We start from the raw sequence: 24,538 nt of genomic DNA on the forward strand, positions 1-24,538 counted from the left end.
GGTAAAATCCGTATATTTCATATGGACAACCTATTAGCTATATACATCCAATCTATACATTACATATGGCCAACCTGTACGCGACATACGTATAATCTATATGCTGCATGCAGACAGTCTGTAAGCTACATATATGCACTCTGTATGGTGCATACGGATATTCTGTATGCTGTATCTGGACAAGCTGTGTGCGACATAAGGAAAATCTGTATAATACATACGTACAATACGTATACTGTATCTAGTCGTACGTATGGGGCACAAGTACAATATAGATGCTGTCTCGGGGTTGAACGCAAGAAACATACGTACAGAACGTATATTGCATACTTCTTGAAATTATGCTCCGTCCTGATAGTCAGTGTATGTCGTCATTATTAACCCACATGCTACATACGACCCTGACGTCACAAAGCTAGATATTACCTCCGTATATACTTGTTACTGCAGATGACGTCACACGAATGACGTCATTGCACTTATGCAGACAGTACGTATAATACATACTTTTTCAGCTATACGTTTGCTGCAGGATGTTATATACGGTTGTACGTTAAGTCCAGAAACTACAGGAATTACGAATGTAACCTACGTTTTTAAGTATGCCACCTACATTTTTTTTCTCAGTGTACGGGCTGTGATCGAACCAAGGACCTTACGAATCAGAGGTGAACGCTATACCACGTATACAGTTATGTATCTTTTTGATTGCCACACTATACAAATGTCTACAAAAATCTTGGGTGTGATAGAATATATAAAGCGTCAGGGAAATGAATATATAAATGAATGATACTGATTAAAATACATTGTTTCGATAAGAACTTCGAGCTTATCTAAGATGTAGATAGCTTCACAATTTTACTTTCTGGGGAGAAGAGGTTAAGAACTTCGATGTAACATAGACCACAAAAGCTTTTTATTACATATCTTGGGTCTATGAAGCTTTTTGAAACAATGACACAATAGTTTAATGTAAACAACAGATATGTTTACAGCCGTATCGATGTTATATTAGAGTTGTTATAATAATAGGCTAATCGAAAATTCCGCAAGGAAATCGATTCAATTCCTACCAGAAATGGATGAACCAATTCGAAATTGTCGTAAGAGTACACTCATTATATAAAGTCTGTTAACTAAAAAGAAAAAATAAACTAGCCCTGAACAAATTTTGAGAGGTGCTCGAGTCCTAATTAGACCTCTTCTCCAACTGCAATGAAAATAACCTTGCCGAATCGTACAAGTAAAGCAGCTTGTTTGATTTCATAATTTTTACTATAACTTGTGTTTTGACAATTTCACTTCACCTTAAAGTGGAATTATCAAATCAAACAATCTTTTCTTGTACAATTGAGTGGCGTTTTCGTGTGTAACAGTGATGTCCGACATAGTATAAGATGTCTAGATATTTTCAGGAAAATGTTGTAACATCCCACACGTAGCTCTGTTTACAACCAATCAACATTTGTTTGTATTTATAAATAGAGACGGGAAGTTAGGCAAAATGTCTAATCTTTAACATTAAAGATATAATCAAAAATAACGTTTTAAAGTTTAAGTGGGGGTTATAGTTTCGATTTAAGCCAATTTTATGTTTTTGCCTATTTTGCCTATTTCTCCCCTTACTGCCTAAATAATTGCTTTAGTTGCCTAATGCATGCATTTTATTCAAAGTAAGCTTTCATTGGGAAAATATATAATTTATATCATATCAATAACACACACACACACACACACACACTCACACACACACACACACACACACACACACACACATATATATATATATATATATATATATATATATATATATATATATATATATATATATATATATAATAGGTGTTATAGACACAAGCACGTGCTACATTACTATATATATAGAATGCATATCAAGTTTCGTTTTTATATGTACACTAAAAGAAGAATTTAACAAACAAGTATGTTTCTATACTCTTTGAACATTATTTATGACTTTAATCTATTTTTTTTAATTGTATTGAATATTTATCTTCATTATTTCGAGTTACATTTTAGTGTCTATTTTACTGCCTATTTTTAAAATTTTAAGTGCCAATTTGCCTGCCTATTTTCCAGGTTTTTAATACCTAAACATCCGGTCTCTATTTATAAACAACGTCATGTGGGTCCTACTACGAACTACTACAGTGACAGACTACAGGAACACAGCGACACCACGTCACGTGACGAAGAAGGACACCAGCGCCACCGCCACACTGGAGTAGCTATAAAATCGAGAGGAATATCACTACAGACATCAGTCTTTGGCTGGTCAAATCCATTCCCTCAGCTTGCTTGGAGCTTTGAGAGGAACCTAACTCAAAGCATTTAGCTTGCTCGGAGCTCTAGGCCTCCTATCTTGCACACTTTGCTCAAAACTCTGCGGGATTCTTAACTTCAGCCACCCAAGTTTGTCTGCAGCCTTGAGGCTTTCTAATCCCTCTTTGCTTGCTCGGTGCATTGAGGATCCTAGCTCCACTGCACTTAGTTTGCTCGGAAACCTGTGGAGATTCTTCTCTAGGATACTCGGGCATTAAGATACCACATTTTATCAAGTCATTAGAGGATTTTGCATCATAGTGATTTTTATAACATAGTGTTTATAGAAAGGAGGACTTATAAAACTTGGTACTGGGAGAAAACGTTTCCGGAATATAACTTGCTCTACCTAAGCAGAACTTTACAATATTTATATGTATACAATATATATATGTTTTCTGCTTACCTGGCGATACTGTGAAATGTTTCTTGAAATGTTTTGTAAGCTCATAAACAATGAAATTGACCATCGTGATATTCTCCTTTTCTTCATTAGCTCCAAAGTCCGATTGTGCTATATCTTTCGATGTCAACGGTACATCATCCATTGTGGTGTCATCATCTGAGTCAAAGGCCAAGCTATTTCCATAGACCATCATAAAAATAGGAATCATAGAAAGAAACAGGTAAAAGAATTTAATTAATTATTGATCTGTTTCAAGGACTCTGAAGAAATTGTATTCTGATGAATGTAACAAGGGTATGGCAGAAGGAAAAAGAGGAAGAGAAGAAAAATTGTAATTGACGTTATTATTGAGGATAGTTTTTACTTTAATATGAAATGATTAGCAAATTTCAATACATGGAAAATTCTCTCTTTGTAGCAGTTTAATTCTAAATATATTTAGTGGTATATTTATTATTATTATTATTATTGTTACTATTATTATTATTATTATTATTATTACTTTATTATTATTACTTTATTGATATTTATGATATTCAATATTCACTTCGAGAAACGTAACCAAAGTTTCGAAATGAGATACTGAAAAACATATCGGAAACTGCTGATCATGCAATATATTATTTTACAGTTGACTGTACAATGCAATAAAACATGTAACAATCTTCTGTTTCATGTGAAGTTGTTCACCATTCAAACACTAATTCAAGTTATCCACTTCAACAAATCTCAACGTGCTAATGCAAAACATTTTAGGTCTAAACCAGGGGTAAAGGTGGATGTGAAAAGGTAGGGGGGCGGTAGGCATGACGTCACGCCGTCTCCTGCCTATCTTTGCCCATTGTAATTTCTTTAGGAACTTGGGGGACGCCGTACATAGTTTTTGGAGTTATAAGGACGGTGTGCCGCCGCGTTTACTCTCACTTTTACCCCTGGTGTAAACTGCAGTAGTAGTATGCAATACAACTAGTACCCCAATCAAGGATGTTATAAAATAGAGGATCTGCCTATATGTATCTTCATCCTAATAAATCAATGATGCCAAAAAACAACCGAAAGCATCGGCAGGTCTGATTGGCTACTCTCGTTTCCGCCATCGTCTGATTGGCTACTTTCGTTTCCGCCATGATTTTTGGCTCAAAACACTGCGATCTTATTGGGCGGAGTGGGCAGAGTAGGAGTGGCAAAACTGTGACGTATGGCTTCAAGATTTTGTTGTAAGGGCAGATCCTCTATTTTATAACATCCTTGACCCCAATATACTGTATTTGTAAACAATGCCTACCTCATTCCAGACCGATTGAAGGATTCAGATTCATCCATGTTGAATGTATTTTGAATTTGAAATAATGTAATTGAAGGAAATTTCAGTACGAAAATTTTGTTAATTCATACCAAATCTAAGGCCTAAAAGTATAAAAGAAAAGAAAAATACTGAAAAAATGTATCTAGGGATACCCGATTTAAAAAAAAAAATAGGTGAATTTAGTTATTTTTAACAAGAAATTATCATATTGTTGCCCTTGATTATACAGAAACAACTTTGGACCTTCACTTTCTGATATTAATTACTTGTATCGTCATATTTAGGGAACCATATTATTTCTAATATCATCATCATCATCATCATGCGTATTCTGTCATTATTGCCAGGTCATTTGCCGCAGCTGAGAAACTTCTATGGTCCACGGTCTTCCGCGAACCTCTTCATATTCACGAATGACTTTTCTGTTTTCATATAGTTCAGTAATTGTAGCCTTCTTCGCCCTTCCCTCTCTTTCCTGCCACCATACCCTCTAGCACGTCCCTCATAATACAATTCGTTCTTAGCCAATGTTCCAACCAGTTTCTCTTCCTCTTAATAATATCTAAAAGTGTTCTTTTCTCCTCAACTATTTCTCAGGCCGTGTCATTCGTTTTTCGTTCGACCCATTCTTCTCCATACCATACCAACCTTTCGAAAGCTTCGAGTCGTTTTTCATCACTTTTGCGAAATGTCCATGTTTCTGACCCCATACAACACAATACTGCACACGAAGCATTTTATGAGTCTTTTTCTCATTTCTTTATTCGTCAAACAAAATTGCTTTTTCTTCCTTGTAAATGCTTCTTTCGCCATTCCTATCCTTGCTTTTATTTCATTTATTCCTAACAAAGAACACTAATTAAACTCTAGAAGATTTCTTATCTTCTGTGTATAACTCTGTTTTGTACTAGTAGTGAAGAAATAATAGCACAACGAACTTCTACTATATGGTTTCCCAACCTGTGGTATGTGAGACATTGCTAGATGTACAGCAAACCATAAAAGTATCTCCCTCCCCTAAGTGCTCTAATTCCATTGAAGTCCAGGTCATTTGTAGTTATGAGAACGCCTCGATAGATGCAACCCAACTTACACGTAACTTTTCTCGGCACTGCCAGCAGTTGGTAGCCCTGATCCAAGTGTTTATGCAGGTAAAATTGTAAAGTAGGTGACTAACGAAAAATATCTTGAGTCTAAGATGAATCTCTATGGTGCGGATCGTGTTTCCCAAAGAACATCATATACTAATCTCAATATTGCTGTGTATGTAATGTATTATTCTTTTATATACTGTATGTTTAGAGAAATAAAAAATACTGACCATACATGAATCGGGAAATGCTTGAAAGTAGCTGAAAATATCAAATCTAGAACAACTGCTGGAAAATTGCTCTCAGAATGGAGAAATGTTCCGTCCGTCATCTACTCACAATTTTACTTGCATAAAGACCTGACCCAGTGCTACCAACTGCTGTCAGTGCAAAGAAAAGTTATGTGTAAGTTAGGTTGCATCTGTCCAGGCGTTCTCACAACTGCAAATGACCTGGTAATGGAATTAGAGCACTTAGGGGGTTATACTTTTGTGGTTAGTTGTACATCTTCCTCCCTCTTCTGTATCAACCTGTTCACATATCTTCCTTTTCCTCATTTTCTGCCACATATGTTCTGTCACCCATGATTTCTTGGTCGTTTTGTGTTCGCGGTATCCTACTGCTCCTTCTGGAGCCTGCTGTAAACAAACTTTAATATGTTCCCAACGTGCGTTACTCAATATTCGCCTATCTTTTTCTTCGTTTGAATTTATTTTCTTTGAATTTTTCAACGAAAAGATTTACTTTCTTGTTTTTCAACTTTTCAGTATTCAACATTTTGTTGCCTATTTTCCTTATTTCTACATTATTCAGTTGGATATGTAATTCGGTGAGGACAAGATTATGATCAGAGAAGACATCAGAACCGGGAATAGCCTTCCCGTTCTTTAAGCTATTCAGGTACCTGTCCTGAATTAAAACGTAGTCTATCTGATATCTTCCGCCTTTTATTGGGGATTTCCATGTATATTTTCTTCTCTTGTGCTGATTGAACCAAGTGTTACCAATTACTTTTGAATTGTGTCTACAGAAATTCAGTAGTTCCTTTCCTCTTTCATTTCATTCGCCTAAACCATATTTGCCTGCGATACTATCTTCCTATTTTCTCCCACAACTGCATTGAAATCTCTCATTACAATTACGCATGCACTCCTCTTCTCCCTGTTTATAATTTCTTCTATTCCTCTACCTCTTCAGCTGCATACGAAGTCGTCGCTGCATATGTCTATATCACCATTAGATATTTCGTTTTCCGTTTAAGTCTAACATCATAACTCTATGAATAAATTCTTCTTTCACTATCTTCTTTAAGCGATTTTCAAGAGTTACTCCTACGCCATTATGACAGCCCTTTTCACTGCCTGAGTAAAACATTCTATATCCTTCGCTGTTCAACACCCCATTACCTTCCCATCTAACTTTACAAACTCCTACCAAATCTAGATTATTTTGTTTCATTTCTTTGAGATTTTCTAATTTTCCACCCTGTAATATAGTATGTACGTTCCATGTCCCTATCCTAAACATTTTGCTCTTGCATATCTTTCTTTCTCTGCCTGTCTTCCCCTATTACTACTTTCTCTTCAAATAGTTCTTCCCAAGCCGTAGATCCGAATGGGGAGATATTCTACATACGGAACTGTATTTTGACCTGCGAAAGTCCATTCATTGTACTTATGTTCTCTTTTCGCTGCCAGCAAACTAGGGAAAATAGAGTGGTGGTTTCCCGCTGACTTCCACCCCGCAATATCCCAGCCGTTAAAGTCACTCTGACCACGCCTGGGACTAATGTCCAAGTTGCCGTACCAATCACTATGAGATCCACCAACTTGCCTACTGGAGAACTGTTACCTTCTCCCAGAACACTCTTCGTCTTGCTACTCCATTTAGACCAATTCGGTAGGAGTAGTCCTTCTGGTAGTGAACTACCATCGACATAGATTTAAATTTCACTGTAGCGTGCAATCCTCCCTAATCGACACGACACGTAAGTGTCTTCGTAAAGGTATTGTTTATCGGATATACAGTGGTTTGTAATTAGCCATTGTTTTCAGCTCTCTGGGCTGTGGTCAGTAACTGCTACTTGAGTGACTTCCAGATTCTGAAATGCCAGCGACACCCCTCCTAGCCCTACTCTTCTTTTATCATTTGTATTATTGTCCCTACCTTTAAGGTAGGTACTCTAGGTATCTGTTATCAAAATATATCTGTTTAGGATATAACAATGGCGTACCCTTAAAACCTGCAACATGTGTAATGGAGGTGGGCCAGTCGTGGCTTGCAGTCCGCAGACTCTCCCATTTTATCAATGAAAGGAGTCGATTTATGTTTTACGGCATTTTTGTATAACCACCCTAAGTGTTCATTATGAGTAGAAGAAAAAAATATCAGAATATCAATTATTTCCATATAGTATGCTGAGGTCGGGGCAGAATGATCGACTACATCGACAATAAGGTATCTACTGCCTCGAGTGCAGTTAGATTTCCTGTCACTAAGTGTTGGTATACATATTACCAGTGAAATGAAGAGGTTCAACACGAGAAAGCAGAAGTTTTGTCTATTATGTAAAACTAAAGTATATCACAAAACTATAATTGACTTAATATTAATGATACTTCTTCCCACTCCACGAAGTTAAGAAGTTTAGAATTAATCTCTTGGCAATATTCTGCAGTGTAGTTTAGGCAATTTCCAATCTACGTAAGGACCTAATTTGTAACACTAAAAGAATGGCACTAGGATTTCAACAATAATCTTACCATGTAGAAAATCTTGACATTGGTTCTTTAATTTTGTGCTCATCAAATTCCCCTGGACTAAAATTAAATACTTACACTGTAATACAAAAATGAGTAAGACTCGATAAGCACCAAATAAATAGTGATAACAGCAAAGATGTCTAATACTTACAATCACGGATCGTTTTATCCTTCCTGTTTGAAAACGTGCTTCTACCACACATTATAGCAAAATTCCTAAAATCTCATTCTCCCAAGGTTATTAGAAGAAAATCTTCAAACTGATAAATTAAACATTAAAATATTCAAACTGCTAAATCCTAAGAGTGTATCATTCTCTAACAAAGGCTTCCAGAAATACACCTATGAATTATAAAGATGTATCTTTGAGCTATTTCCAAAGGGCTTTCACTTTCAAATAAAGGTATATATGTATCTAAGATGTGGTATGAGCTATTCCAGGACAAGCTTATTGCCAAATCGTTTGATGGTTTCTACAACTTCAATGTATTCTCTCAAATTGAAAAGGTACTCTCGGACCAATTCAAAATGAACTGTGATTCGTGTGACACCTTTCAAAAACTAAGATATGCACCTAAATCAAAATGGTGCATCCATTAACGACGCATGCTCAAATTTAAAGTTACATTCGAATCTAGCATGAGTTTTGAGTCATTATGTAACAACAATGCCAAGATTTTTGTCCAAAATTAAAGGACACATTAATTGACACCTCTGACCTAGACCAAAAGCAAAACACTTAGCAACTGCTTATTAAACCATACCAGAATCCAGGAATTTAGGATAACATTGGCAACAGAACTAGCATAGGCGAGTATGGTGTGCACTATGGCAGGATTTATCCGTATTCCAGTAGATGATGATTGTGGGTACTTGAGTAATAGGTGGATCAATAACCCAGACAGCGATACATCGGGGATGCGCCCGTTCTTGTCTAAAGAAGGCATGCAAGGAGTCGGAAGAAAATGGGGTAATGGTCTTCAGGACACGGAACTGCAGGAGAGTACGGAAGTTCAAAAACTTGAAGTGAACGTAGCGTGAAACAGCTCGTGACAGCCAAACAAACCATCAATGCCCGGTAGACCTCTAATTACGTGACAAATACAATGGTGGATGCACATCACCCATACCCCATGCAACTACAGTATACAACATACACTGGCACGCATGAAGTTCCACAGCAGATGACTCACTTTTCACCAACTCCTTAACTGCCGACTTCGTCGATCTTGGGCACAGGAATGCGCTAATTAGACCATAGATGATTGGAAAATGGCGGGTTGGTCTGATAAATCGAAGTTCCTGCTACTCCTTTCCCAGAGGCATGTAAATGTGTGGCACCAACAGCACGAAGCTATGGACCCCTCGTGCATAGTGCATACTGTACAGCCAAGCAGTATGGTTTGGATATGCTTCTGTTGTATGAACTGGGACTGTTGATATGTATGGACCAGAGTGAGGTATCGGTTGTGTACGTGAATGTATTAGAGAATAACATATACCTTACAATGCAACACTTCTACCCCCATGAATACGGCATTTTCCAGGACGACGATGCACGATGCCAGAGTTGGCGTGGGTTAATGAAAACTTGACCCACGACCCACTGACGTGGCCTTCCAGAACGTTGGCAGAACGTCGTCGATGCTGGTGGGCACTATTTTTTTATCTTCTACGTACATCTTATGTGACATATCGATGTGATATCAACAGGAAGAAAACGAAACTGGTTTATGGGAGTCGATTTGTTTGTATTGGTAAAAGGAATAAAAACTTAGCTCCTGCCCTGCGATTCTATAATAATAATTTTGCAACTGTCCACATTTCATTGAAATCAGAGTGAAAAGAATGATTATAAATTTCATTTGTGCTAATCATTTTAACACGTCTAGGTGTATTTTAAACATTTTTATTTTATGCTCTATTCTATGTTCTATTCTATGGACATTCTGCATTTGTTATAAGTATCAAACAAGTGTAACACGCACATAACAGACTAAGTTCATCTGAGGGAATAGAAGATCGTTTGCGAGCTATCCCCCATTTGCCCCTATGGGTGCACTTCTGTGTAACATGCAACTACGTTTCTTATGTGTTTACTTAGTTCTTATTTTAATCGAAATATTCACTTCCAGGCAGGTCGGTAGCCAGCCCAAAAATGTATGGGGGTCCCGGCTGAAGTTAGTGGGCCTGGTCCCACCATATTATAGTTTATCATCATATTATAGTTCATTTTCAAGCCTACCACGAAAATTTTAGATGGACCAGCGCAAATTTAGGGGGGCAGCCCCCTAGACCCCTGATACGGGCATGCTTCCAGGCTACTCATAAGTCAAGTATAAAATTTACTCCAACCGAAACTGACTAAAATATTAAAATAACATTATAATTAGGTGTAATTAATGTGTCTCGTTCCTAAATTTTAATTTATATACCAGCAAAATATTGTACTACTACGAAAATGTCAATCTTTTTAAGTTTAATTTTGCCTTGGCTATACATCATTTAATCCTTTCTTAGTCACATCCTGGTTTAAGTGTTAGTTTCACATCACCATGTAATTTCTAACATCATACAATCACCATTTTACAACACCTAATGACCCTCAAGTTCACACTATAAATTGATAATTATGGCAATTTAGCTTTACGTCTTGCTTCATGCATCATGCCATGACAAATGTAATTACAATAGTAAAACATGTTTGTTAACAGCACATCCATAAAAATTCTACACTCAGTTTTTATCATAAAATATCATATTTTCTTCTATTAGTAAATCAAAATAAAGTGTAACGCATAGGCTAGAATAAAAATGTAATTATTTCTTGACGAAGGAAACCAAAGTGTGTAGCTGTCAGTTTTCGGTGCGTTTTTTGCCACATTGCTTTTCATGTTCACTCAGACATAGTGGCTCATTTTCCGTTTGCAGTTTTTATATTATGCCATTTTTATTGAGCGCAGTCGGAAGGTATTATAGATTTTTCATAATCTTTGTATATGATATAGCCTATAAGTGGTAAACTGATTCAGAAGCGGATCCAAGACCGACTTCGGGGGCGGGGGTTGTCATACTGCTACTTAGAGCTACTTTTAAGAACTTCAAACTCTGAGATGTGTTATATATATATATATATATATATATATATATATATATATATATATATATATATATATATATAAAATAAGAAAGTTTCCTCTTCTGGGGGGGCGATCGCCCCGATCGGTCCCCCTGGATCCGACACTGAACTGATTACATAAACGTATTTACAAAGATAATGAGAAGGCTTGCTTCAAACAGCAAACAAATAGGGCCTGGAATTTTAAATATGCATATTTTAAAGGTTAGCACATAATCTAAGGATGTTCGCAAATTTGTGCACATAGGGCCTACTTGAAGTTACGAATCATTTTAACATTCTTAAAATCCTGACACACAATCATAGTCAACGTCTTGCGAATAAAATCAGAAAAATAAACACACTGCTGAACAAGACTGCACTTATTTAATATAAAAACACATTTACACGTGACGTTTCGATCTTCTAGCCAAGGTCCTCATCAGACGTACACTGATTGATACAGTGGCAGTGGCAGTGGCAGTGGCATGGCGTGTTGGTCTGAAGTACCGGGCCGAAGCCCTTGCCTTCCATCTGTGGTGGTTGTGTGTCATTGGTGGTCCAGCGTTTCTGCTGTTGGAGTCTGCTACTGTCGCAGACTCTGGCTTGGGAAGATCTGGTCGACTACTGGGGTTGAGGCATCCTGTGGTGTCTTCTGGCTGGTGGCGGTGGTCTCGCTAGGTCGGTGACTGCAGGGTTTTCGTGTTGTCGTGTTCGGGCCCAGAAGGTCGCTGAAAGGCTGCGTCTTGTTTCGCTGAAGAGCGGCAGATTGAGGTCTTCGTGGATCTGGTCGACTCTTGTGCCCATCGAATGTCCAGTTATTGCCCTTGCTGCCCTATTCTGGACAACTTGCAGCGGTCTGAGGTGGCTTTGCGCTGCGTGTTCCCATGCTTGGTGGGCGTAGAGCAGAAGTGGCCGAATGTATACTATGTACACATTTCTACTCGCCTCGTCGGATACTTGTCTGGTGAGGAATATAGGCAGCAGGGCACGGAATCTCCGGTTCGTTCTGTCTGTGGTATCTGTCAGGTGCTGCCGGAAAGTGAGGTTCTGGTCCAAGAGTATACCCAGGTATCTGGCACTCTGCTGCAGTCGTAGCGGAGTCCCTTGGTACGCAATGTTGTATTCCTTCGGGGCCCGTTTCCTGTTGAAGTCCACCAGGGCAGTTTTGTCCGTGTTGATCTTTATTTTCCAGTTCCGCGTCCATGTCTCAAGGAGAGCGATGTGTCTCCTAAGAGCCATTTCCGCGTACCTGTGGTTTCTGTTGCTGGCGAACAGTGCAGCGTCGTCCGCGAACGTCGCTGTCATCGTTGCAGTTGTGGTGGGCAGGTCTGCTGTGTAGATGTTGTACAGCAAGGGTGAAATGCATGACCCTTGTGGTACTCCTGCTCGTATTGGCCTCGGATCTGTGTTTGCTCCGGAGTGAGAGACTCGGAAGCTCCTGTTGGAGAGGTAGCTCTTCACTATTCGGGTGAGGTATCTGGGAATGCCAGCTGAGGTCATCTTATGCAGAAGTCCATCATGCCACACTCGATCGAAGGCTTTTTCCACGTCTAAGAACAAGCCTAGTGTGTGACCGCCTTCGTTAAATTGGTGGGTGATTGTTTCTACTGCTCGGACCAGTTGCAGCGTAGTACTGTGTCCAGCTCGAAAGCCGAACTGGTGGTGAGGAATAATGTTCCGGTCCGCGACGCACTGAGTCAGTTTCTTCTGGAGGATGCGCTCCACAACCTTGCTGAGATGACTGAGCAAGCTTATGGGACGGTGGTTTCTGAGGTCCGTCCTTGTGCCTTTTGACTTGGGAATCATGATCAGGCCCGCTTCTTTCCAGCTGGTAGGATAGTGGCCAGTTTGTAGAATTGCGTTTGTGATGCGACACAGGAGTACCATGACTTTACGCGGAGCGTGTTTGATTGCCGCTGGTGGAATTCTATCAGGACCTGCTGCTCGTTGTGTGTTGAGCTTCCTGACAATCTTCTGGACTTCCCTGGGAGTCACTAGTTGGTCTGCTGGGCAGGGTTCTGGTTGCTCTAGGTTCTGTATGATTCTTGCCACTGTTTCTATTGTGCGTCGGTCGGGTTGTATGTTATGCTCCTGGAAGACATTCTCCCAGTGTGCTGCAAATAGGTCTGCTTGTTCTTGAGGTGAGTACACCAGTCCTTGAGGTCCGCGTAGAGACTGTGTCCGGGGTGGGCCTGAGGGTTTGCTCAATGAGCGAAGGAGTTTCCAGAACTCTGGCGATGGCGTCTCCATTCCACGGATCTTCTGGTCCCACTTTTCCATGTTTCTTCTCTGGAGTCTCTTCTTGACTCTGGTTGTAAGGTCGTTCCAGAGAGCTTTGTATTGGAGGTTGCGGGTTGTTTGCCATCTTCTTCTGACCCAGCGTTTCATATGGATGAGGGCTGTGGTCCGCAAGTCACCAGGATCCGGCTGGGGTTGGGGTCTGTCGCTTGTAGTGGTAGCCAGTGTAAGGGCGGATTTCATCGCAGCGGTTAGGTCTTGGACTGCAGTGTCGATGTCCTCCGGAGTTTGTAGAGGATGTCTGGGGTCAACCATCTCTGCTAGCAGTCTGGTGTACTCCTGCCAGTTTGTTTCCTTGATCGTTGGAATCCTGCGGGTTGAGACGTGATGCCTTGTCGCTAGTGTGAGTACCACCGGGATATGGTCTGATTGGAGATCCTGAATCACATCCGGACCCTCTGTGATGGCTGCGTTAGCAGTGAGCGTAATGTCGAGGACATCAGGGATTCCCCATTCCTTGGGAAGTGCGTTGGCTCCCTCGATGCTGCCGGTAGGAGATCAATTTGCCTGAGGAGCTGGTGGAGGCGCCGGCCGTTTTGATTGGAGACTCTCGAGTTCCAGGCCGGGTGTTTGCAGTTCAAGTCCCCTCCCAGGAATACTCGGTGGTCTAGTCTTCTTAACAGCTGCAGATCTTGAGCACTGATTAGCCTGTCCGGTGGTCTATATACTGATAGGAGATGTAAGGGACCATCTGGGGAGTGGATAGTGATTCCTGATGCCTCAATGGATTGCAGCGCAGGGAGTTGAAGTATGTCGTGTGGTATATGCTGCTTGATGATCACTGCTGTTCCTCCTTTGGCTCGACCTACACGGTCGTTGCGGTACACCATTCCGGATCCGTAGTAGGTCGGGTGGTTTGAGAAATGTCTCCGAGAGCAGAGCCACATCAATGTTTTCCCTGGTGAGGAAGTCAGTGAACTCTGCTCGCTGTTTTTGTAGACCTTCTGCGTTGAAGCAGGCTATTCGGATGTCTCGGTTGAGTCTCACATTATTAGGTGCCATCATCCAGGAGTGAAGCAGCGACTTGGAGTAGGGTGATCATCTTTGTGGTGGGATCGGTTGCTTGTGCTATCTGGCGAAGGCCGGTTTTCAGCCGGTCGAGGAAGCGATTGAGGTTGATCCCCGCTAGCAGGTCCTGGATTTCACGGAGTGTACCTATCAGTGACACGAGTTCGCCTCCGGTTGCTGGCGGAGTGGTGGTTGGGGTGTTGTTGCCTGCGTTGTTGTTGTCTGCGTCTGGAATGGGGTCGGCTGTTCCTGGGGGGTCCCGGTTGCGGTCGGTTTGCTGCTGGGCTGCTGGTGTTGGTCCTTGGGATGGCTGTTCTGCAGCTGCGCTGGTATGCTGCTCGGCGGAGCTGGTGCTTGCGCTTGGCTGAGACTCTGCGTTCCCTGGGGTGGTCGTGGATGCGAGTCTTGTTGTGGTTGACTTCTTGTCGGTGCTTACGTTGCACTCCGGGGTCAGGTTCAGGGGGGTGACGCCTGCATCCCGTTTCTGGTTTCCTGGCCTCTTGTCAGTAGGGTTGTTGTCTCTCCGCTGGAGGTTGCGTGGTGGTGGAGGATTTGCTGGTGGAATCTCCTGCTGCTTCCCACTGCGTTTCTTCTTCTCTGCCTTGATGTACGGGCACCCCTGGTAATTGGCTGGGTGGGGCCCCTGGCAGTTGACGCAGCGTGCTGCTGTTTCCCGTCCCTGCTTCTGGCATTCTTTGGTGAGGTGGTTTCCGCTGCATTTCACACAACTCGCCCCCGCGCGACATGTAGTTTGCGAGTGGCCAACGCGTTGGCAGCGATGGCATTGTAGTATTTCACTGCCCTTGTACGATTCCACCTCTATCTTAAAGGTGAGGAGATACCGGAGATCGTAGATTTGAGGCCCCTGACCTTTCGGTAAGCTGACCAGAGTAGTAGAAAATGGATCGATCTGGAACAACAGAACAGCATCAGACAACTCACAAGCCCCTGGGAAATTGACCACCGTACACCGTGAGCCCACGGTCTTTTACGACCTCCATTTTAGGGGTGAATTTATTCCCTTTTATGAGCACTTTTTAGGGGGTGTACTCGTTCTCTTTTACGAGCACTTTTTAGGGGGTGAACTCGTTCCCTTTTATGAGCATATTTCCAACCCCCTACGAACACATAGAAGAGCATCACACTACGTAACACACAGCAGAACAGATAACACATAAGAGTACGTAACATAACAAGGGTGTACTCGTTCTTCAACCCCTATTTTAACATAGCAGAAATTACACTGAGACTATGAACACACAGCAGAACATAAGACTACGTAACACACAACGGTGTATTCGTTCTCTTTTATGACCACTTTTTAAGGGGTGAACTCGTTCCCTTTTATGAGCATATTTTTCAACCCCTATTTTAGCATAGCAGATAACCACTTTTTAAGGGGTGAACTCGTTCCCTTTTATGAGCATATTTTTCAACCCCTATTTTAACATAGCAGATAACAGATAAGAATATGGGGTGTACTCGTTCTCTTTTATGAGCACATTTTTCAACCCCTTAGCATCAGACTACATAGCGCATCAGACAGAGACTATGAAACATAGCAGGGGTGAACATAACGAACATAGCAGAGAATAGGGGTGGACTCGATTACGAACACATAGAAGAGCAGATAACACATAAGAGTACGTAACATAACAAGGGTGAACTCGTTCTCTTTTATGAGCACATTTTAAGGGTGAACTCGTTTCCTTTTATGAGCATATTTTCCAACCCCTATTTTAACATAGCATAGAATACATGGAGACTATGAACACACAGCAGAACAGATAATACATAAGAATACGTAACATAGCAAGGGTGTATTCATTCCCTTTTATGAGCATATTTTCCAACCCCTATTTTAACATAGCAGAAATTACACTGAGACTATGAACACACAGCAGAACAGATAATACATAGCACAGCTAATAAAAGAACATGGCTTATTTTCCAACCCCTATTTTAACACAGCAGAAATTACACTGAGAGTATGAACACATAGCAGAGGAGATAATAAACACAACAACCTCCATTTTAGGGTTGTATTCATTCCCTTTTATGATTACTTTTCCAACCCCTATTTTACCATAGCAGAAATTACATAAGATTTTTTTTCAACCCCTATTTGAAGACAATGAATACCTATGTAACATAGCGATTCGATACGCTCTTTGAACCGATTTGGATGAAACTCGGCATATGGGGGTTTTCGACCATGCTGAGTACGAATATCATACTTATTTTTACCTGGGCATTATAGTTTACGTGGGATACGCCCTTTGTATGACACTTAAAACCCAATAACTCGAAAACGAAGCAACGTATTGAGGTGCTGTTTCCACATTTAGCAATAGGTCATCAGGTACTACATGTCCCAAAATTAGTGGTCATTGAGGTCAAAGGTCAAAATACTTAAAACCCAATAACTCGGAAACGGAGCCACATATTGAGGTGGTGTTTCCACATTTAGCAATTGGTCATCAACTACTACAAGTTCCAAAAATAATGACCATCGAGGTCAAAGGACAAAGTAGTTAAAAACCTAATAACTCGAAAGTGGATCCACATATTGAGGTGCTGTTTCCACATTTAGTAATTGGTCATCAGGTACCACATGTCCCAAAATAATGACCATCGAGGTCAAAGGTCAAAATACTTAAAAGCTAATAACTCGAAAACGGAGCCAAATATTGAGGTGCTGTTTCCAAATCTAGTAATACGTCATCAACTATTACATGTTCCAAAAATAATGACCATCGAGGTCAAAGGTCAAAATACTTAAAACCTAATAACTCGAAAACGGAGCCAAATATTGAGGTGCTGTTTCCAAATCTAGTAATAGGTCATCAACTAGTACAAGTTCCAAAACAGTGACCATCGAGGTCAAAGATCAAAGTACTTAAAAACCCAATAACTCGGAAACGGAGCCAAGTATTGAGGTGCTGTTTGCAAATCTGGTAATTGGTCATCAACTACTACAAGTTTCAAAAATAATGGTCATCGAGGTCAAAGGTCAAAGTAGTTAAAACCTAATAACTCGAAAATGGATCAACATATTGAGGTGCTGTTTCCAAATCTAGTAATAGGTCATCAACTAGTACAAGTTCCAAAATAGTGACCATCGAGGTCAAAGGTCAAAGTACTTAAAACCCAATAACTCGGAAACGGAGCCAAGTATTGAGGTGCTGTTTTCAAATCTAGTAATACGTCATCAACTATTACATGTTCCAAAAATAATGACCATCGAGGTCAAAGGTCAAAATACTTAAAACCTAATAACTCGAAAACGGAGCCAAATATTGAGATGCTGTTTCCAAATCTAGTAATCGGTCATCAACTAGTACAAGTTCCATAATAGTGACCATCAAGGTCAAAGGTCAAAGTACTTAAAACCCAATAACTCGGAAACGGAGCCAAGCATTGAGGTGCTGTTTCCAAATCTGGTAATTTTTCATCAACTACTACAAGTTTCAAAAATAATGGTCATCGAGGTCAAAGGTCAAAGTAGTTAAAACCTAATAACTCGAAAATGGATCCACATATTGAGGTGCCGTTTCCACATTTAGTAATTGGTCATCAACTACTACAAGTTCTAAAATAATGACCCTCTAGGTCAAAGGTCAAATATTTAAACGCAAATAACCCTTAAACAGAGCAACGTATTGAGGTGCTGTTTCCAAATCTAGTAATACGTCATCAACTATTACATGTTCCAAAAGTACTGACTATCGAGGTCAATGGTCAAATATTTAAGCCTTAATAACTTTAAACAAAGCCTGTGTGATCTATTCAATTTTGTACAAAGCAGAAAAAAAGTGAAGAAGGAATTAATTTGAGTGGCTTATTTACTTTTGTATTAATGAGAAAGAAATCAAAGGAACACAATTTTAACTAGCGCAGAATTTCTGTACCTTTTTAGGTTATTCAAATGGATTAACAAGAAAGCAAGCAAAGATATGCCATATTAACTAGCTGAGAATTATAGGTCATCTTGTATTATTTAAGCAAAACGAAGGGCTAAATTTGAGAAAGCGAACATGGACCATTTTACTCAAATTTGGATGGAGTATTCATCTTTCTATGACCAGAAAAAAAATGAAGAAGGTCCGTTTTAACTAGTTCAATATTTCTGTACAATTTTGTACTACTCAAATAAAGGAAATTTTATTTTTGTATCAATCACAAGAAAATCAAAGAAGGGTCATTTTATACCTTTTTTGTGCTATTCAAATAATAGAGGAAACAAATTTCAGTGGTCTGTTTTATTTTTTGTACCAATCAGAAGAAAAGCAAAGATATGCCATTTTAACTATTTAAACAAACGAAAGGATAGATGTGAGTGACCTATTCAATTTTGTACCAACGAGAAATACCATTTTGTACTACTCCAATAAACGAAGGAATACCAGTGAAAAAGAAGCGAAGATTAGGTGAATTATTTTCTTTTGTACCAACTGGAAAAGAGAAGAAGAGCTACTTTAACTAGCTCAGAATTTATATACATTTTCTACTAATCAAATATACGAAAGAATAAATTTAAGTGACCTATTCAATTTTGTACCAATGAGAAAAGTCATTTAACTGGCTCACAATTTTACTACTCAAATAAACAATGGAGTATTTAGTTTTGTACCACCGAGAAAAACAAAGAAATTGCACCATTTTGGAGTATTCAAATAAACAAAGGAATTATAATTTGTGTCTACTCTAAAATCAATTAAACGAAGTAATGCATTTGAGTGAGCTATTTAATTTGAAAAACCGAAGCAGGATCATCTTATACCATTTTGTATTATTTCAACAAACAAAGGAATAAATTTATATTAACCAGAAAAAAGCAAAAAAAGGACCATTTTATATCATTTTAAACTAGTCTAATAAACGAAGGTATAAATATGAGTGAGCTATTTAGCTTTGTATGAATCAGAAAAAAGTGAAGAAGGTTAATTTTATACCTTTTGGTGCTATTCAAATAATCGAGGGAATAAATTTGGGTGGTCTATTTTATTTTTGTACTCATTCGAAAAAAAAGCGAAGAAGGACCATTTTATACATTTTTTACCATTCCTATTTCCTTTTGTTCCAACGAGAACCATTTATAACAGCTTAGATTTTTATGCCTTTTTTGTAATATTTCTACCAAACAGAAAAAAAGCTACCCAAATAAAGAAAGGAAAAATTTGTAATAACCACAAAAAGCGAAGAAATGACATTTTAACTAGCTCAGAATTTCTAGACCATGTTGTACTATTTAAACAAACAAAGGGATAAATTTGAGTGGTTATTCAATTTTGTAGCAAGAAGAAAAAAGGAAAGAACTAACATTTTGTACTAATCAAATAAGTGAAGGAATATTTAGTTTTGTACCAAGCAAAATAAGAAAAAGCAGTGAAGAACAAATAAAATTTGGATGGACTCTTTTCTTATGTACCAACAAAAAAGAGAAACCGAAGGAGGAATAAACTTGGGTGACCTAATCAGTTTTGTACTACTAAAATAAACGAAGGAATAAAATTGAATGTTCTACAGAAGAAAACGGAGAAGGGCCATTTTATTTAATTTTGTAGTACTCAAATATACAAAGGTATAAATCTGTGTAACCCATTCACTTTTGTACTAAGCAGAAAATTTGTTGGCTTTTTTAGAAAGACCATTTTATCTTTTGTATTCAGATTTTCCGGCTACTTTTTGCGCTCTACAAATAGAGATCATTTTATGTGCCTTTTGTAACGAAGGAACAAATTTGAAGGAAGCTCATTTTAACTAATCCAGCTGCGAGTAGATCAATGTGGCATTATTGCGACTTTCATTTTCGAATACATACGGATTAAACAAGAGGACCAACAATTAGAAACCCACTAGTAGGGCGTCGATTCAGTAAAAGCCCGTTATGCTTTCTTCTACGGTCTTCGGCATGCATTTTAGACCAAGAGCAGCAAGATTAATATTCGATACTTGGAAATTGACCCAATAAGCATCTGTTAACTTTATCCATATCCGTAAAATATTCTTTGGTTTGTAAAATTGGATCCACTCATCAGTATAGTAGTTAAAGGTAATTGCTTCCCATCTCGTAATACCCTGTAAAGGCTTGTCTGAACAATGAACAAAATCAATTAGATAGTTGTAAATTTTAATGGAAGAATTACCTGTATTCTATGTAAGACAATCTACACCCACGGAATCATCGTTACAAATAGTGTTAATAGGCATGTTTTTCCACCCCAAAATTAAAATAGAAGTTCTGAAATTTTTCTATTGGCACATCCTAGTACTTCTTAGTTATATCTCCCAAATACTGTACATCTCTTGCCCATTTAATTTAGCCTTAAATCTGAGAAATTGGATCGTATAAATGTGTTCGCAGAATGACGGTGTAATTTGTTCGCCACTAGCAAATTGTTATCTTTACCTAATAACTCTCTTAGAGATCATTATTGCTGGTAGACTACATTACACCTTTAAAACCTACTCTCATTCGAAAAATAAACTGCACTATTACAGACTATTATAAGTACAGTGCAATACCGCTATTAATTGGAAATTCTTACACAATGTATCGTTCTTGTAAAACCTACTACTAATCGGGGAATTATTGTTATCGAAGTCTACTCCAACTAAGCATAAGGAGAAAGTAGTATTTCTTTTTTTGCCATAATGGATTATTCTGTATGTATAGCTTTATTGTGAAAAAAAACATTTGTTATTCTTTTTCACCAAGTTTCCAAATACCGCGAGGTCCAACAGATAGGTATCAGGAGATACCGCAAAAAGGCCAGTTTTACCACATCGCGTAAAGCAACCAAGTAAATCTGCAATCTGGATACTTGGCCTGAACTCGCACCCATGATTCCAAAACTGTAGTAGCTCATTCAAAGTGTCCTGTGTTCTCCCATAGCGAAAGAAGCGATAATATCTATCTATCAAATAATTGTCTACCACATCGTTATAGTGTGCATTATGCTCAACAAAACATGGCTGTATACCATTATGTAACCGAAAATATCTAATTGTAGACCATTACGTTGTACCACAGGGAAATGAAAAACTTCGGCCATTGTAAAATAATACCAAACAATTTGTACTTATACTCTAAAATTCAAAATAGTAACTCACACAACCAAGTATGTGTTAAAGTTTTTAGTCGTTAATACAAAAGTAAAGAAGCCTTGGTACAAACTAAATATTCTATACCTTCATTTATTTGAATGATTTTTATCCTCGGTGGTACTAAATAGTACAAAATTCTCAGTTTGTTACAATGGTACAAAACTAAATTCCTTCACTTTTCCCAGCTGGTACAAAAGAAAATATTCCATTCTTCACTCCTTTTTTGCCTTGTACAAAACTAGATTCCTTCGTTTATTTGAGTAGTGCATTTCCATAATTTGTTTAAACAGCACACGATAATATAATAAAATGGCATATCTTGTTCGTACATATGCCACTCAAATTCATTTATTCTTCCCTTTGGCCTCTAAAATGATAATAATAATGATTTAAAATTTAATTATCCATTTTTTCACACTCTCTATCTCTACTTAATTAAAAAAAACTATCGTTTCTACTACTACAGTATTTACCCATATGGAACTGTCTCAAAATTATCTATTCGTTTTCTTTTACTAGCTGTAACCTCATAAATTCTAAGATATGGATAAAGTTAACAGATGCTTATTGGGTCAATTTCCAAGTATCGAATATTAATCTTGCTGCTCTTGGTCTAAAATGCATGCCGAAGACCGTAGAAGAAAGCATAACGGGCTTTTACTGAATCGACGCCCTACTAGTGGGTTTCTAATTGTTGGTCCTCTTGTTTAATCCGTATGTATTCGAAAATGAAAGTCGCAATAATGCCACATTGATCTACTCGCAGCAGGATTAGTTAAAATGAGCTTCCTTCAAATTTGTTCCTTCGTTACAAAAGGCACATAAAATGATCTCTATTTGTAGAGCGCAAAAAGTAGCCGGAAAATCTGAATACAAAAGATAAAATGGTCTTTCTAAAAAAGCCAACAAATTTTCTGCTTAGTACAAAACTGAATGGGTTACACAGATTTATACCTTTGTATATTTGAGTACTACAAAATTAAATAAAATGGCCCTTCTCCGTTTTCTTCTGTAGAACATTCAATTTTATTCCTTCGTTTATTTTAGTAGTACAAAACTGAATAGGTCACCCAAGTTTATTCCTCCTTCGGTTTCTCTTTTTTGTTGGTACATAAGAAAAGAGTCCATCCAAATTTTATTTGTTCTTCACTGCTTTTTCTTATTTTGCTTGGTACAAAACTAAATATTCCTTCATTTATTTGATTAGTACAAAATGTTAGTTCTTTCCTTTTTTCTTCTTGCTACAAAATTGAATAACCACTCAAATTTATCTCTTTGTTTGTTTAAATAGTACAACATGGTCTAGAAATTCTGAGCTAGTTAATAATGTCATTTCTTCGCTTTTTGTGGTTATTACAAATTTATTACTTTGTTTATTTGGGTAGCTTCTTTTCTGTTTGGTAGAAATATTACAAAAAAGGCATAAAAATCTAAGCCTGTTATAAATGGTTCTCGTTGGAACAAAAGGAAATAGGAATGGTAAAAAATGTATAAAATGGTCCTTCTTCGCTTTTTTTTCCGAATGAGTACAAAAATAAAATAGACCACCCAAATTTATTCCCTCGATTATTTGAATAGCACCAAAAGGTATAAAATTAACGTTCTGCACTTTTTTCTGGTTCGTACAAAGCTAAATAGCTCACTCATATTTATACCTTCGTTTATTAGACTAGTTTAAAATGATATAAAATGGTCCTTTTTTTGCTTTTTTCTGGTTAATATAAATTTATTCCTTTGTTTGTTGAAATAATACAAAATGGTATAAGATGATCCTGCTTCGGTTTTTCAAATTAAATAGCTCACTCAAATGCATTACTTCGTTTAATTGATTTTAGAGTAGACACAAATTATAATTCCTTTGTTTATTTGAATACTCCAAAATGGTGCAATTTCTTTGTTTTTCTCGGTGGTACAAAACTAAATACTCCATTGTTTATTTGAGTAGTAAAATTGTGAGCCAGTTAAATGACTTTTCTCATTGGTACAAAATTGAATAGGTCACTTAAATTTATTCTTTCGTATATTTGATTAGTAGAAAATGTATATAAATTCTGAGCTAGTTAAAGTAGCTCTTCTTCTCTTTTCCAGTTGGTACAAAAGAAAATAATTCACCTAATCTTCGCTTCATTTTTCACTGGTATTCCTTCGTTTATTGGAGTAGTACAAAATGGTATTTCTCGTTGGTACAAAATTGAATAGGTCACTCACATCTATCCTTTCGTTTGTTTAAATAGTTAAAATGGCATATCTTTGCTTTTCTTCTGATTGGTACAAAAAATAAAATAGACCACTGAAATTTGTTCCCTCTATTATTTGAATAGCACAAAAAAGGTATAAAATGACCCTTCTTTGATTTTCTTGTGATTGATACAAAAATAAAATTTCCTTTATTTGAGTAGTACAAAATTGTACAGAAATATTGAACTAGTTAAAACGGACCTTCTTCATTTTTTTTCTGATTCATACAAAGACGAATACTCCATCCAAATTTGAGTAAAATGGTCCATGTTCGCTTTCTCAAATTTAGCCCTTCGTTTTGCTTAAATAATACAAGATGACATATAATTCTCAGCTAGTTAATATGGCATATCTTTGCTTGCTTTCTTGTTAATCCATTTGAATAGCCTAACAAGGTACAGAAATTCTGCGCTAGTTAAAATTGTGTTCCTTTGATTTCTTTCTCATTAATACAAAAGTAAATAAGCCACTCAAATTTATTCCTTCTTCACTTTTTTTTCTGCTTTGTACAAAATTGAATAGATCACACAGGCTTTGTTTAAAGTTATTAAGGCTTAAATATTTGACCATTGACCTCGATAGTCAGTACTTTTGGAACATGTAATAGTTGATGACCTATTACTAGATTTGGAAACAGCACCTCAATATTTGGCTCCGTTTTCGAGTTATTAGGTTTTAAGTATTTTGACCTTTGACCTCGAAGGTCATTATTTTTGGAACATGTAATAGTTGATGACGTATTACTAGATTTGGAAACAGCACCTCAATACTTGGCTCCGTTTCCGAGTTATTGGGTTTTAAGTACTTTGACTTTTGACCTCGATGGTCACTATTTTGGAACTTGTACTAGTTGAT

At 38.0% G+C, this 24,538-nt stretch overlaps 1 protein-coding gene across 2 annotated transcripts in view; it reads right to left on the reverse strand.

The window, feature by feature from the left end:
- The window catches only part of LOC145662438 (uncharacterized), a 193,978-nt gene extending 189,803 nt beyond the window's left edge, over positions 1 to 4,175 (reverse strand). For both annotated transcript variants that reach the window (XM_081728023.1, XM_081728013.1), the window contains exons 1-2: positions 4,035 to 4,175; positions 2,750 to 2,922 (exon numbers count right to left, since the gene is read on the reverse strand). In XM_081728023.1, the coding sequence (XP_081584149.1) occupies positions 2,750 to 2,922; positions 4,035 to 4,072 (211 nt within the window). In that variant the 5' untranslated portion in view covers positions 4,073 to 4,175. The remainder of the gene's footprint in view (positions 1 to 2,749; positions 2,923 to 4,034) is intronic.
- Positions 4,176 to 24,538: the final 20,363 nt, after the last annotated feature.

The sequence above is a fragment of the Thermobia domestica genome, chromosome 1 (genome assembly GCF_964235325.1).
Source record: "Thermobia domestica chromosome 1, izTheDome1.hap1.1, whole genome shotgun sequence".
In the NCBI taxonomy this organism is placed as follows: domain Eukaryota; kingdom Metazoa; phylum Arthropoda; class Insecta; order Zygentoma; family Lepismatidae; genus Thermobia; species Thermobia domestica.